At 37.2% G+C, this 17,458-nt stretch overlaps 1 protein-coding gene across 2 annotated transcripts in view; it reads right to left on the reverse strand.

Moving 5' to 3' along the window:
- Positions 1 to 17,458, reverse strand: part of Tbc1d32 (TBC1 domain family member 32) — a 207,107-nt gene that overhangs the window by 25,812 nt on the left and 163,837 nt on the right. For both annotated transcript variants that reach the window (XR_015739040.1, XM_048425064.3), the window contains exons 28-30: positions 7,171 to 7,240; positions 5,522 to 5,637; positions 5,025 to 5,179 (exon numbers count right to left, since the gene is read on the reverse strand). Coding sequence is in view for 1 of the 2 variants with exons in the window: in XM_048425064.3 (XP_048281021.3) it covers positions 5,025 to 5,179; positions 5,522 to 5,637; positions 7,171 to 7,240 (341 nt within the window). In the remaining variant the exon portion in view is untranslated. The remainder of the gene's footprint in view (positions 1 to 5,024; positions 5,180 to 5,521; positions 5,638 to 7,170; positions 7,241 to 17,458) is intronic.

Consider the following 17,458-nt stretch of genomic DNA (forward strand, 5'->3'; position numbering starts at 1 on the left):
AACTGAGAAGAATGGCAATAGCTTTTATTGTTTAGGGAGCCTGTGGGGTTTCTCTGACCAACACAGATTGATTTTTTTCCTTTGGAGAGTCATGTCAAGAATGTAATTTTGAGCCAAGAAGGCAGGCACATTGTGCTACTAACAGCTAATAACATGTCACAAAACTAAAGACTCATTTTTATCAACCTACAAAGAAAATACTGACAAAATGTTTGAGAAAATGAACCAAAAAATGCTCTATTTTGTTAGTAATGCATTAAAACTATAATTAAAGGCACTGCCCCAAGATAAATGGCATAGAGGAAACAATCCAAAAAATTAATAAGATAAAAAATATACTATGGAATGGTGGCTACTTGGAACATTATTAACAATAACTTAGCATTACTTGATAGGATGTCTAAAGGGGAATCAGTAGAACAGAGTTTACAAAGAATCACTGGTCTGTCAAGCCGGTAATAAAATAATCTGTTCAAAATTGAAGAACAATGCTGAAGGAAAGGGCTGCCAAAAGCCACACTGACGGTGCTGGTGAATAAGCAGAAGGAGTACATGTTCACGCAGATTCCAGGAACACAGCTCTGCATCCTACACACACAATAGCCGTCCATATTCACTGACATCCAAATGGTAAACTGAACACAATCAAACTTGCTAGCATTTGCTTCTTTTCAACCAAGCATCACTGCACTAATGAAAGCTAAAATGCGTGCTACTAAAATGCTTACAGGCTCAAAGAAATGTAATTTTAGGAAATCATGATTAAACATTACGCATTAGTGGCTGCAGAGATGGCTAAGTAGTTATGAGTACACACTACTCTAGCAGAGGACCTAAGCTCAGTTCCCAGGAACCAGGTGGATTAGCTCACAACAACCTGTAAAACAAAACACCAGAAAATTTGCTGCCCTTCTCTGGCCTTCGTGTGCACTTTGCACTCATGTGCACATACAAACATACACAGGTATACATAATTAAAAATAATATTAAATGAAATGAAAAAATTAATGATAGATGTATCAAATAAAATGCAATTCCTACTTTAAAATATTTGGTATAAAACAATGGAAGACAGCATAGCAGGTAGAATACTAGTCATACAAACTTGATGATACCTAGTTTGACCCCTAGAATCCATGTTTTAAAGGCCAGATAATTGCATCATAATTCCTTTACTATTGCAGCGAAAGAGGCAGACACTAAAAAATCTCCCTGAAACTCAGAGGTGCTAAGTCTGGAGCATGCAGTAAACAGAAGAAACAAGAGACCCTGCCTCAACAAGGTGGAGACAAGAACTGCCTTTTAAGAGCTGTCCTTACACACACATGCACCCTAGTGTGTGTCTCTCTCATACACACACACACACACACACACACACACACACACACACACACAGTAAACATTTAAATTTTTTGACAAGAAAATAAATTATTCAGCTTAAAATCAATTACCAAAATATTTTAGAAATTATATTTTTAAACAGAAGTGTGGAAGTGAAAGATTTTTAAATTTTTCAATTATAATTTAAAGGAACAGAATTGTTTTAATTCACAGCAACAGTAAGGAAAAAGTCTCATACATTTAAAAAAAACAGCTATCTGTTGTTTCCTACTGCTGTTGGTGTGAGCTAATTGTTTTATTGTGGCGAAGAATACTAACTGGACAGTCTTGTCACAAACTGCACGACAGTGTTTCAAGCAAAAAATTATTAAATTTCACTATATAATTTATTTTATAAGGCTTTGATTTAATGTTCTTTACTACACAGTGCATATATAGATATATGCAAGATCTGTGTAGATCTGTGCATAAATGAATACATAAATTATGCATGTATATATGTAAAATACAAACACTCAATATAGTAAAAACATTTAATAAATGCTTCCATCTAACGTCATAAGGATACCTCTTAGCTTATTCTTGCTTGTATAGTATTTCTTTGTCAATGAGAAATTACCAGGAAGCTTAACAGAACTGATGTCATTTTTATCTCCTTCCAGTTGAAGATCTTAACAAAATGCAATAAATAAATAAACAAATAAAAACATACAATAATGTGTTTTTCTCTAATGTAATCTCTGAGATTTCACACGAATAGCAAATTCTTTCAAAATGTAGTATTTCAAAGGCCTGGGGGTATTAACAGCTCAGTGGCAGAGTACTTGCCTGGTTTGCACACATCTAGAGTTGAAGCTCTAGTCCCATAAAATAGCAATGACTGGTGGGGATATTATTTTAAGGTGTGTGACTTTCGTTTGTGCTGCATTTCTTCAACTCTGTGAAGCTGTGTTACTGTGCCTATCTAAAATATCTGATGGTCTAATAAAGAGTTGAAGGACCAATAGTGAGGCAGGAGAGAGAGATATATGCGGGACAGGCAGGCAGAGAGTATAAATGTAAAGAGAAATCTGGGAGAAAAAAAAAGATCTGGGAATGAAAGAGGCAGGAGGAGGACCTCAGAAATCAGCCACCCAGATATACAACCAGACACGGAGTAAGAAGGGAAGAAAAGGTATACAGGAATAGAAAAAGATCAAAGCGCAGAGGCCAAAGATAGATGGGATCATTTAAGTTAAGAAAGACTGGCAAGAAACAAGCCAAGTTAAGGCTGGGCATTCATAACTAAGAATAAGTCTCCATTTGTGATTTATGTGGGAGCTGGGTGGTGGGTCCTCCAAAAAGCCTAAAGAGCCCAAAAGAGTAAAACACAAAACAACAAATGATAATAATAATAATAATAATAACAACAATGACAACATATCAATAAGTCCTCAGAATAGATTTCTAAAATGTATACATATAGGTTTTCTCTTCTGTAAAATATGATTACAATTTCTATAGTAAATGTTTTTCTGATACTATAGCCTAACCATCAAGAGTATCTTACAAAGCAACACTAAAGCATATGCAAAACCTTTAGTCCATTATTGCTAACAAGGTATGGTAACTTTAATTTTAGACTTCTAGCTTATTATCTTATTTCTATTTCATGCAAATGCTTCTATGATTAAATATCTCTCAGTCCATTATCATTAAGTAAGATAACCTTCAAGAGAAAAGATCAAGTCTGTATTTTCAGAGAGAGTCCATCAAAAAGCAAGCGGGCCATCCCAGGGCTCTGTTGGCTCATCCCAACTATAGGCCTCCAACTCTGAACTACAGCCCAGCCCTCCTCTACCTATGGAGGATCTCAATCTCCACAGGTGGAAACTCCACCCCCCCGCACAAATTATTGGTAAAGACTCACTCTTCCTCCTTTGGGAACACTAGCTACCCAGGAACTCTTCTGCCCATACTGGCAACTGAGCCTTCCCCTTCCTCTCCCTAGGACATTCCATCATCTGAAGACCTACATCAACTACCTGCTAACTCTGCAGGAACAATCCAAGACCCTCTCAACCCATCAGCTGTCCCTCAGCTCCATCTCTTTAGCATCTGTCATCATCTAAAGACTTGCACTGCAGCATGTGCTAGCCCCAAATAAAGTGGCTTTACAGACTTACATAGTGGTACCTTAATCCTGTTGAATCAGGACACTTGTTGGTTCTACTCACTCCCACGAGAACCTGCTAATGTAGCTGAAGCTATGTTCTTCCCTGGATGAATGGGAATCACATTAGTAATTCCATACAAGTTGGTACCATGTGGCTACAAGACTAAGCTTTAAGTATTTCCTAGCTGATCCCAAACCTTCCAAGTCAGGGTAACAGTCAATACAGAACAAATGTCTACTTCCCATGGGTGAGTCAGAAACTCATATATACAACCAGTGACTTAACTCCAGATGCACAGGTCTCACTGCAAAAACACAAACAATATGAAAACCAAGACAGTATGTCCTTTCAAAATGTTACAGTCCTATAGTAATGGTTCAAAATCAGAACAACTTAGTTGAAATTCAAGACATAAAATTCAATAGGACCAATATAAACATGCTCGAGGAGGTTGCTTTCCATATTCTGGGAAAGCGCTATGTGAGTTGCTGGAGGCTAAGAGGTATCTAGACTTACCCATGCAGGAACTCTACAAAACCTGATACTACCCTGCCAACAAGATATGCTCACTGGTGCTACAGTGGCACAGCTGTTATAAGGGTAGTCAACCACTCTTACTGTGTTCAAGGCCTATTCCTCTTGAGGGTATTCAAACCTGGTACCATCCCTGGGAGGAATTTACTACTGTTGTTCAGCTAAATTGACTATAGTGTCAAACTGATTCATAAATATTTATGCTTATAGTCATAGAAAAATACTATTCTTAATAGTATCTCAAACTTAACCTGAGAATCTCTTCCTTGCAATGAATGGTAAATAGAGAGCTTTATAGCCCCTTACCACACAGAGAATATGTGATGGTTGAGTGCTTAACCCTAAGAGGACATTTATACTGTCCTCTCTAAAGTTCCGGCAGTATCACAGAACACAGGGCTTAAAGAGTGTGAGAGCCAGAAACAGATATAAAATGCTATTTTCTGTGCATGACACCGTCACTGCCATCAACATCCCACAGAAACTGTGATGGTCTTCACTAGGTCGCTACAACACTAGGCCCATCAAAAGTCAAACAGGGGTCAGGAAAAAGCTTATGGGACCCTACCTGCTCTGGCTGGACTACGGACTACTAATGAATTCTAGGGGAAGGATGGTCATTTCTCCAATTGCTCACCCACAGGTGAGCAATGGATAACTTCAAACCCATGGTCACAAGGATGTTCCTAGCTAAGCCGGTATGAGAAAAGAAAGCAAAAAGCTATGAATATGGGAAAGGAACCTGAAGGAAGGAAGGGGTGAGCTGACAGGGTGGAAAAGAGAAATGAGGTGAGTCAAGAGTAATCGTAATACATTGTATACATACATGAAACGGCCAAAAACAGGTTTGATATAAGTTATAGTAATATCATTCAGGTAGGAAAGTGAATAAGAATTATTAGGACACAGTGTATATATAAGATTATACCCTAGTAAGGTTAAATATGGTGTTTAAATTCAACTCTCCTTTAAAAACAAATGTTTACATCTTACAGAAATATGCAGCCTTGGTACCCAAAGGAAAGCAGAGGTCAGAAGCCTGGAGAAATGCTGAAGAAACTGGAACGTCTTCTCTTTATCCCCCAGCATTATGATGAACAGCGAAGACACAAACCAGTCATGGCCTGGGTAGCTCCCTTGCAGGCGCACTGCAGAACAGTTAAGGAGCTTCCACGTTATCTTAGGAGATACACAATTGCATAAATACTCACTTTTAGAATTTTTATTTGGAAAGAAATATTAATTGTATATATGTAGTAAATCACTTTACTCAGTTTTAAGATTCCACGAGTACAACTGAGTCTAAGGATCACAAGTCAATTTATTAAAACGTATGTTCAAAACACAGATTAAAATCCTATAAGAATAAACTGTAACAAATCACACAGCAGCTATTACTTATTACAGATATGTAAACACATCCTTAGAAAAAACTGTGGGAAGTATAGGAAGATAATCTTGTTCTGCATAAATCCACTCAAAAAGGATATGAAGAGAAGAAGTTACTGGTGACTGCTGTTGTTTCAGGAATCTCTCACAGTGCTTTAAGACCAAGGCGAGATCATTTTCTGCGCCATCTTTCAACACGTTGAGAAACTTACCATACCTATGTAAAAGACCCCCCCATATGACACAGAATGAAAACTATCAGGATCTTCACTGCACATTCATCTTTAGACATCCATCAAAATATATTTCTCTTGAGACCTCAAAGTCTGAAGTTTAAGATGCTACTTCTAGGGTGACGACATTAGACAAGGCACTCAGTATTCACTCCTGATAGGTAGAACAGGATCAGCAGTATTAACTCTTACTATTCTAGGGTAGTGAAACAGAAATCAGAAAACAAAATGACAGCAGACTACAGATGAGAACCATGTAAGAAGTTTTTCTGAAATTAATCCAAAACATAGATTACTGAGTTTAGGTTTATGGGATGTTAACTCAAGAAGTTCCTGTGGAGGTCATCTACGAATACTGGGTATCAGAGGGCTGTGGACATTTTGGGTTACGATTAGGACAGTACTGTAACATAACTTGAAATGTCTTGGTGTTTACATGGATCAAACAGCTATTTATAATTAGCTAAAACTAATTCAGTCTAAGTTATCTATCTAAGTTCCTATATTTTAGGCACACTAAATGGATATGTTGTTTGTTTGAGTTCCAGCTTCCTAAGACCTCACTTGGTCTGTATTTTCAGAACTCTCCTTCTTAGTGGTAACACTCTAGTGCATTTATTGTTTTTGTTGCTGCTATTATCTCAATGACTCTACAGGATGGTAGCTGCACTATACCACAGTCTAGCCAAACTCTCCACTATGCATTATTTTCCATTTACTTTCTATGAATAAGAAATTACATTGAATTAAAATATATGACCAAGCTGCTTATTTAATCTATAGGTTTCATTTAATTGGAAATGGAGCAGTACAGTATATTTTTATTAATATGGAGTCACATAATATAATCAAAACAGTTACTCTGGTAGAAGTGGATGATCCAGAATCCTCGCCATGATTTTCATCACAAAGGGCATTTACATAAGTCTCAAGTGTTTAATAAATCTCATAAGTGCCTTCCTAGACATGAAACAAATGGCCTATAATTCCAACACAATAGTTAAGAACCTCGTATTAAACGAGGTTTGTTAAAACAAAAGAAAAGGAGGCTACTATCCAGTTCATGATCTACTGTACTCACTTCTTTTGAAAATTAATTTATGAGTTCTAAAAACTCAAACTGACAATTTTGGTTTAATCATCTGAACTTCTCAGTCTGTCCTTAAAGTATGTTTGTCTTCACCGGGACCTGACAACTAGAACAAATCGTGTTTTAAAAGATGTATAACTGAGCCATAACATTTTGATTTTTGCAATGCTGATTTTTTTTCATGGAAAACAACTGATAGTCATAGAGGAACACACTAATTAGCTTTCAGAATAGTAATGAGCTGAAACTGATTTACAGCCGGAGGTAATTTAATCATGTGCCAATATCCTCAAAGATAACACTATTATTTTCTGAGTGAGAGACTCTGCATTTAAAGGCTACAAAATAGTTGATTGTTAAATATTATTGAGCACACATCAGGCAGATGAATTCTAGGGACGCACAGGGGAGACGCCTCCCCACATACCTGACAGCCGCTTCAATGCCAAGCTGCTGCACAGACGAGAGACTTTCATTCCTCACATCTGCATCAGTAGCTGACAACAATAGAAAAGGGAGCTATGAAAATGTAGAAAAGTCTGCATAATAATCACATCTTAATTGAAAATTGATGAAAGCAATATTTTTCCATATTTTAATGTGAATTTTGAAAACACTGATGAATTTGTTCTGTTAGGAGCTGTCACTTACAGTTTCAAAGAAATTAACAGGAAACTTTTTACAGAAACTTTTATCCTGCAAAAATCATTTAGAACCTGGGAGTAGTAGAACACACACTGACCAGCACAGGGAAGCCAGAGGCAGGAGGATTAGAATTTCAGGGCCATCTGTGGATAAACTGCAAGCTCAAGGCCAGCCTGGGCTACATAAGACCCTAGTTCCAAAAGAAAATGAAACCAAAAAGTATAGAAAATGATTAGTTCTTTGGTGCAAAACAGTAAAAATGAACAAAATATAAAAAGTTATAAATTATTAAAAAGTGATCTATGTTTTCCTCACGCAACACTTAGGTATATGTGAACATGGCTCTATTTTCCATCCTGTCATCCATGGTGAAATCTTTCAGTAAGCCCTATAGTATGTGCTAACTTCCAGACATGGTACGGCTACTTACTCACCATCTCACAGCAGCTAGGATTACTTGCACAGGACCTTCACAAGATCAGGCTAGTCTAACTCCAGCATGGATTGGTGATGGGAGATGAAGCTCCACCCCTAGTGAAGGAACACGGTGGATGGTTCCTGAGAGAGAGCGTATGTGTTGCTCTCTTTTGAGAACATGGCTGCTGGTAGGTTCTTGCCTGAGTAGACAGCCCCACACCCATGAACATATGGGCAGCACTAATTGGACTCAAGGGGTTATTTGGTTACATTAATAAAAAGAGGACATGATGTTCACAAGAAACCAGGATGGGGCAATTGAGAAAATTAGAGGGAGGGATGTAGATGTATATGATAAAAGTACATTTTATAAATGTATGATGTATACAAAGAAAAATTTTTTAAATCTTTGAGGGCTAAGATATATAGTTCCATAGTAAACTACTGGCCACTGGGTCCAATAATCAAAACCACACTCACCATCTTTAAGCAGACCATAGTCAACTTTTACCGAATAAAATTACATTGGGGTTGAATTCATGGATTTCACTTTCATAACAGATTTTCTTTGTGAAGTAAGAATTGTGATCACCCCAGAGACACAGCCCCAACTACACCAATCAGAGGAAAAGATGGGTAGACAACATAAAAACACACTCAACACCACAAAGAGCAACACAACACCAACAAAAACTATGGTCCCGCAATAGCAAGACTTGAACACCCCAATATAGATGAAGCAGAAGAAAATGACCTAAAAAATTAACTTTAGAAGAATGTTTGAGGCCCTTAAAAAGAAAATGAAAAATTCCCTCAAATAAATGAAGGAAGAGACAACCCAAAATTTGGAAGAAAACAACAACTCCCTTAAAGAAAACCAAGAAAAAAGCAATCAAACAAATGAAAGACATAATTCAAGACTTGAAAACCAAAATAGAGACAATAAAGAAAACACAAACTAAGGGCAGTCTGGAAATAGAAAACATGGAAAATTGATCAGAAACCACAAATGCACCATGAATAGCAGAATACAAGAGATGAAGAGAGACTCTCAAGTGCTGAAGATACAATAGAGGAAATAGACTCATCTGTCAAAGAAACCATTAAATCTAATGAAAGCTAAATACAAAATATGCAGGAAATATAGGACACTATGAAAAGACCAAACCTAAGAATAATAGGGATAGAAGAAGGAGAAGAAATTCAACCCTAAAGCACAGAAAAAAAAAAATCAACAAAATCATGGAAGAAAACTTTCCCAACCTGGAAGAAAACTTTTCCAACCTAAAAAAAGATATGCATATGAGGAAGCTTATAGAACACCAAACAGACTGGATCAAAAAACAAGTCACATTACCACATAATAATCAAAACATTAAACATGCAGAATAAAGAAAGAACATTAAGGAAAATGGTCAAGTAACATATAAAGGCAGAACTATCAGAATTATACCCGACTTCTCAATGGAAATGATGAAATCCAGAAGGTCCTGATCAAGCGTTATGCAGACATTAAGAGACCATGGATGCCAGTCAAGACTGATATACCCAGCAAAACTTTCAATCACCACAGACAAACAAAACAAGATATTCCATGACAGAACCAGATTTAACCAATACCTAGCCACAAACCCAGCCCTACACAAAGTACTAGAAGGAAATATTTAACCCAAGGAAATTAGCTACATAAACAAAAACACAGAGAATGGCTTATCTCACAGCAGCAAATCCCAACCGGGAAAACACTCACAATAACATCACCAATACCAAAAACTAAAATATCAGGAACTAGCAATCACTGACCATTAATATTCCTTAATATAAATGGACTCAAGTTACCTATAAAAAACACAGCCTAACAGATTGGATATGAAAACAATATCCGCTGGGCAGTGATAGCACACGCCTTTAATCCAAATACTCAGAAGGCAGAGGAAGGCAGATCTCTGTGAATTTGAAGCCAACCTAGTCTACAAGATAGTTCCAGGATAGGCTCCAAAGCTACAGAGAAGCCTTGTCTCAAAAAATAAACAAAAACAAAAACAAAAACAAAAAAACAAAAAGAAAACACTATCCTTCTGCTGCATGTAAGAAACATACTTTAACCTCAAAGACAGACATCACCTCAGAATAAAGGATTGAGAAAAAATTTTCTAATCAAATGGACCTAAGAAACAAGCTGGTATAACCATCCTAATATCTAACAAAATAGACCTTGAACTAAAATCAATCTAAAAAGACAATGAAGGACATTTCATATTAGTCACAGGAAAAATACATCAAGAGGAAATCTCAATACTGAACATCTATTCCCCAAATACAAGGACACCTTCATCTGAAAAAAAAAGCATTTCTAAAACTTAAATCACACAATAAACCCTACACCCTAAGAGTGAGAGACTTTTTAAAAGACCCACTCTTACTACTGGACAGGTCTGCCAGACAGAAACTTAACAGAAATAAGGGAACTAACAGATGTTATGACTCAAATAAACATTACAGACATCTACAGAACATTCCATCCAAACAGAAAAAAATATACCTTCTTCTCAGCACGTCATGGTACCTTCTCAAAAATACAAGGTAACAAAGCATACCTCAACAGATTCAAAAAAAAAAAAGCTGGAATAACCCCATGTATCTTATTGAATCACCATGGCTTAAAATTAGAAGTCAACAGCAACACTAATTTCAGAAAGCCCACAAACACATGGAAATTACATAATGCTCACCTGAATCACCAATGGGTCAAGGAAGAAATAAAGGATGAAATTAAAGACTACCTAAAATTCCATGAAAATGACCACTCAACATACCCAAATTTATGGGCTACAATGAAAGCAGTGTAAATGCCAACATAAAGAAGCTAGAAAAATCTACTAGCTGTAAAAAAAAGAAAAACAAAAAACAAACTAATAAAAAAACAGTAGTGAGTTAACAGAACACCTGTAAACTCAAAAATAAAAAGAAGCAAACTCACTCAGGAGGACTAGACAGTAGGAAATATTCAAATTGAAAAGTGAATTCAGCAAAATAAACAATGAAAACAATACAAAGAAACAATGAGACAAAGAGTTGGCTTTTGAGAAAATCAACAAAATAGACAAACCTTTATCTAAACTAATTAAAAGTCAGAGAGAGAATATCCAAATTAACAAAATCAGAAATGAAAAGAGGGACATAACAAAAGGCATGGAGGAAATCAAGAGAATCATCAGGTCATATTTCAAAAACCTGTACTCAAAAGTATAATCAAAATTGGAAAGCTTAAAGGAAATGGACAATTTTCTGGATAAATATCACTTACCAAAATTAAAGCAAAACTAGATAAGCAAATCAAATAGACCTATAACTGCTAAAGAACTAGAAACAATCATCAAAAATCTCCCAAACAAACAAACAAAAAAAGCCCAGAAGCACATGGTTCCAGTACAGAATTCTACAATATTTTCAGAGACAAACTCATACCAATACTCCTCAAATTGCTCCACACAATAGAAAAGGAACATTGACAAACGCTTTTTTAAAAATTATTTTATTTATTTATTTATTTATAAATTTTCCTCTTCCTCCCCTCCTCCCAATACCGTCCCACTCCCCCCACTCCCTCCAGACAGAGGGCTGATCTCCAAAATATACAAAGAATTAAAGAAATTGATCATCAAAAGAACAAATAGTCCAATAAAAAAAATGGAGTTCTGATCTAAACAGAGAACTCTCAACAGAGGAATCCAAAATGGCTGAAAGACACTTAAGGAAATGTTTGACATCCTTAGCCATTAGAGAAATGAAAATCAAAACTACTCTGAGATTCCATCTTACACCTGTCAGAATGGCCAAGATTAAAATCACTGATGACAACTTATGCTAGGGAGGATGTAGGGTAAAGAAAGAAAACACTCCTTCATTGCTGGTGGGAGTGTGAACTGATTCAGTCACTTTGGAAATCAGTAAGGCGATTTCTCAGAAAATTAGTAAGCAAACTACCTCAACACCCAGCAATAACATTTTTGGGTATATACCCTAAGCATGCTCAATTATACCACAAGGGCGCTCAACTATGTTCATAGCAACATTATTTGTCGGAGTCAGAACCTGGAAACAGTCTAAAGCCCCTCAAACAAAGAATAGATAAAGAAGATGTGATCTGTTTATACAATGAAGTACTACATAGTAGAAAAAAACAATATGTTGAATTAGCAGACAGATGGATGGATCTAGAAAACATCATATTGAGAGAGGTAACAGATCCAGAAAGACAAATATAATATATACTCACACATAGTGGCTTTTAGACAAAAAAAACCCACTTTATTATTTCAGAGAACCTAGACAACAAAGAGAGATATACATGGATCTAATCTACATGGGAAGTAGAAAAAGACCAGATCTCCTGAGTAATTTGGGAGCATGGGGATCATGGAAGAGGGTAGTAGGGGAGGGGGAGAAAGGAAGGGGAGCAAAAAAAAAATAGTTCAATTAAAAACAACTAAAAATAAATGAATATTTATTAAGACATCCCCACATAAGAAAAGTATCGTGGTCACCTGCCAAAACTAGAAAAGGGGTTGAGTGGTGCATCAGACAGGAGAAACTGAATGTCTGCACTGGTTCTTGGACACACTGAGCAAGTGCATGTGAACAAATGCAGAGTTGGGTAATGTTCAGAAATGAGCAGAAATTCTCTACTTCTCCCTGAAGAAATCATAGTATCCATACACAGAAATGAATCATGTGAAGGGGGTCATCCACAAATCAAACAGTGGCAGGGAGAAAGAAAAGCTAGATTTTCTGAGTCCTAGTATTATTGGAGTTTTCTGAGCATTGCATATTGGTATATCTCAAACTACTGATGTAATCTATTTCAACTGCAGACTCACTCATTCCTTGTAATAAATCATTTCTGATAAAGTAAGGAACACTGAGAAGAAGTCATAGGGAGAAATGATAAAATGAAATATCATACACTGAAAGGACTTTCCATGTAGTGTCAGAGATAAAATGTGTACACAGATAACTGATAAAGGGGTTTCAAAGCTCTCAGTGGAAGAAGAATGGTACAGATAAACCACTGGATGAACACTCCAAAGAGGAAGAGATTACTTCTAGCTATTTAAGACGTGGCATTTAAACTGAATCTTGAAATATGAGTAGACTTTAGATCTTCAGAGATGGGCAAGAACAAATTAAACATCACTGCTATTGAATACAGACTCTGTAGACCAGCAACAATTGATCTTCACTGTCTGCAGTGAGAGCAACTAATCCCCCTGGTCTGCCTGTGCAATTCATGGCATGAGTCCCTGAGAGTCGCATGCCACAGGAACCATTCTGGTCCTTGAAAACTAGACTGGATACTCACTGCACCTGAAGTGGCCATTTTTTTACAGGAAAATAAAGTAAAAATAAGTATTACTACTTAAATGGGGAGTCAATGTTGAAATGGTTCAGTAGGTTTAGTAGTCATAGCATAATCTGGAGAATCTGAGCTTGACCCTGGAACCCAAGTAAAGGGAAGAAGGGAGAGTCCACCCCATAAAACTGTCTCCTGACCTCCCTACATGTGAGAACATGTGTGCCCCCATACCATAGAAACAGATATAACTCAAAATAATATCCCCCATTCTAAGATGCCGGGTTAATTTCCCCTTAAAGCATATCTGAGTTGTATTTATACAGTCAAATTAGTTTATTTTGCCTCTAATGACAGCAATTAGGTTGTAGGTCATATAGCTTAGCATTCTTCTTATTTATAATTCTCACTGAGTTGGTTGATAGACTTTCAGTGGCAGAGGCAATGAGCTCCGCTCTTCTGGTAATAGATGATCAATCTGTGGCAACATCACCTCACAGAAAGGGTAGTTATTCATCGGCATCTCTAAAGATTTCCAGATCTTGTATGCCAAGTCACTGTAAGGACCCTCAGGTCCCTAGTAGCAGAAAATACATCTACCGTAAAGGGAGGAAAGGAGACAGTGCTAGGCTCGGCACTGCTCTATATGTGAGCTCGTTTCTGATCCTTTTCTGGCAGGGGTAGAAGCGCTTGATTTCCATTTCCATTACTTGGTACTGAATACACATAAACACGCGTACATGCATGCATGCATGCATGTGTAGATACAAACATATAAACACATATTTGTGTATATACACACCCATACATATTATGTACATACACACACACACACACACACACACACACACACACACACACACATTTCACTTCAATAGTTTTAGGGTCAACTTTTAAAACTATCATTATTTATATGTTAACTATAATTTCCAATTTTCAGTTGATAATGTGTTTTTTTCTAATTTAGCCATAAATTAAGTATATTCATATGTATACTTACTACAGTGTAATCAAGTTAGGCCCATGTAGAAACTAGGAACATTCTTATGATTTGTGTTAAGCACCTAAGGGTGATTTTATGATGCACTATGTTTTAGCTTTCTATATTTAAATAATGTAAAGTTTTAGTGCTGTGCTGTGGGTGACAATGTCTGATTTGGCAAAATTTAAGTTGCCTTATGAAAATAAAACTGAGTATGTGAGATTTAAAATATAAAATTAAATTGTGATTATATGTTCTAATCATGGAACAGATAGCTTGCCAACAATCATGTGATACAGTGACAATAATATGATTTCCATAACAGCTCTAAGTTACACAACCCTAGAAATTCTAGTGCACATAGAACTGCTTTACCAAGCATGAGAAGTAAAACTTCTCCTTCACTGAGACTTGAAATAATGCTAACACTTTCCCGCTGGAAAATGTACTGTTTTTAGACTAGTTTGAAGCAGGATCCCATTATGTAGACTAGCTGGTATTGAGGCCCCACAAATACTCCTGATCACAGCCTCCTGAGTGCTGGGATTACAGGTATTCACTACCTCTACTGCCTTGGACAGTTATCTTAACAGGAGGAAGTTAGCAGTGGTCTCCCCAAGCTTGTGTTCTATGAGTCATGGTGGATCCCACCAAGGCCTCTATATGAATGGACAGTGTTGGCAGAGGCTGCTTTTTTGGTCCCAGCTGCCCAGACATGAAACAATCACACAGAAACTGTATTATCTGCAATGCTGTTTGGTCAATAGCTTAAGCATATTTTTAGTTAGCTGTTATATCCTAAACTAACCTATCTCCATTAATCTGTGTATTGCCACATGGCTGTGGCTTAAGGGGTAAAATTCCATTTGTCTCCAGTGGGGCTGTTATTTCTTTGCTATGGTCCCTTTAAGAGCTAGCCACACCTACTCCCAGCCACTTCTGACCTCGTTGCCATCTTGGCTTTCCTCTTTTCTGTCCGTCTCTTGCCGTGTGCACACGTGTTTTCTGTCTCTCTCTATGTTTGTCTCCATGTCTTTATGTCTCCCTTTCTTTAAGTAATAAATGTTTACCTTTATGTCTAGCCTTATGTCTGTTAACTATTATCCACCGCACCTGCCTACCCTGACTCTCTCCTGCTGCATGACAGGACCAGCTCTGCCGCTGCTGGTAACCTGTACTGCTCTGACGGCAGCTTCTGCCTGGCTTGTAGGCCGCTCGGGGCATTCCCAACATCATATTATTTTTAAAGAACAATAGGGGCTACATGTCTTTTCTCTTCTTCTGCCTCTGGATGTTTGCCTTTATTTAGAATGTTGTTTACAAGTTGTTATGGATAATGGTCAGTAGAAAAGCTAAACAAAGGAGATACAATTCAGAGTTCTTGTTTAAAAAATGGGGGGGGGGAGGATGAAGTGCTGTGGGACAATGGTCTGTACCCTATCAATTTTATTTTGATAAAATGCCAGTAGCCAGGCAGGAAGTAGAGGCAGGGTGACCAGGCAGGAAGTAGAGATGGGGCAAGGAGAACAAGAGAATTCTGGGAAGAGAGTCAGTCTGCACTTGTCATCCAGGCACAGAGAGGAAGCCAGACACAGAGCAAGCAAGATGTGACTGCCTCGCCAAAAAAGGTACCAAGCCACATGGCTAACACAAATAAGAATTATAGGTTACTATAAGTTATAAGAGTTAATAAGAAGCATGAGCTAATGGGCCAATCAGTTTATAATTAATGCAGACCTCTGTGTGTTTCCTTAGGACTGAATGACTGCAGAACCAGGTAGGACATAAACCTCAGTCAACATCCACCTACTTTCTGCCAGCATTCAGTTTAGTTTTCCCACCTAGCTCTATTCTGTTAAGCCAGTGGCTAAAAGCAGCTTCTTTATTAACCAATGGCAATAAAACATATTCATGGCATACAGACAGGAATCTCACATCAGGAGAGGAGGATGCAGTTAAGGAACAAGGTGACAGATGTTGCCTCAAGTGACTAAGCCACCAAATGCTACATGAGGATCAGGTTCTTTCGGTCCCTCCTTATGCAGTTAAGGTGTTTCAGCTAAAAGGTGGCTTGCTTGTACAGAGAGAAGTTCTTGGCTTTCCTATAGCTGAATAATTTACTTCTGAGGTCTACTTCTGTTCTAGAAGCTTATGACTATATTTTCATATAAAAAAACAAGCAACAAAACCTGCCATGTCCACAGATAACAGTCCCCAGTTATGGTTGTGCATCAACATTCTCTGAGGAGCTTTCTAACAGTAAAGAGACGCAAGCTCCACTGCAGAGAAGTGGATTCAATTACAAAGGGGGAATCCTTGGTTCTTTTTAGTGTTAGATGTCCACATAATCATTTCTAGGGCTTAAAGTTGAGATCCACATTCTACACATGTAAAATTCAGATATGGGTACAAGTGGACAGTAATATTTACTATACAATTTTTACTTTAATGAAGGTTACAATTAACCTCAAAAGTTGTTTGAAATGAGTTTTAAGGGGGTGCTGAGTATATCAAAATGAATAACAACTCCTTGATTATTTCTAAAGTACTATTACGAAAAGATTTTCAAAAAAACTTTGTTATGAACAAAATCCTACCAAAACTGTTTTTCTACATTTATTTTTTTCTTAAAAAGTCTTCAATACAAGGATGAAGAAGCCCCTCTCCCCAAAAAGAAATGGTTTCAGAACATGCATTAAAGAATAAGCTTCAGTTATTGACCTGTATTTGACACATATTGTGACACCTTTGTAAAAGGACATAAATATTAGCCTATAAAAGTTCCTATAAAGGAGACTTTCATGTACATCCAGGATTAAATGCCACTTATTGAACAAGAATCAAAATCTTTAGAAACAAAATTTTAAAAAAGAAATGGCAAAATCAATAAGAAAAATGTATGATTAAAAAATAAGTATCTTGAATCAGGTGTAGGATGATGCATTTCTGTAATTCCAGCAAGTAGGAGTCTGAGGCAGAAAGATTCCAGTCAAGGCCACTCTGGGCTACAAGCGACTTCCTCAACAAGAAAACAAAGTGAAATGAAAGTCTTCATGGGATTCTGAAGAATAACATTTACTGGTATGCACAAGCAAATACAGAAGACGTAACAGGCATCTGACACCGAGTAAGGAACATCCCCAAAAATAGACCCCAGTGAGTGTCAACAGAAAGCTCAGCTCCAGATGTCAGACTTGGCCAAAGAGCCCTAGTCCCAATACCTATGCTTGGCAGCTCACAACAGCCTGTACCTTCAGCTCTCGGAAATCTGATGCCCTCTTCTGGATCACGTGGGCATACATTCATGTGGCAAAGTCT

The sequence above is a fragment of the Myodes glareolus genome, chromosome 1, assembly GCF_982192425.1.
Source record: "Myodes glareolus chromosome 1, mMyoGla1.1, whole genome shotgun sequence".
In the NCBI taxonomy this organism is placed as follows: Eukaryota; Metazoa; Chordata; class Mammalia; order Rodentia; family Cricetidae; genus Myodes; species Myodes glareolus.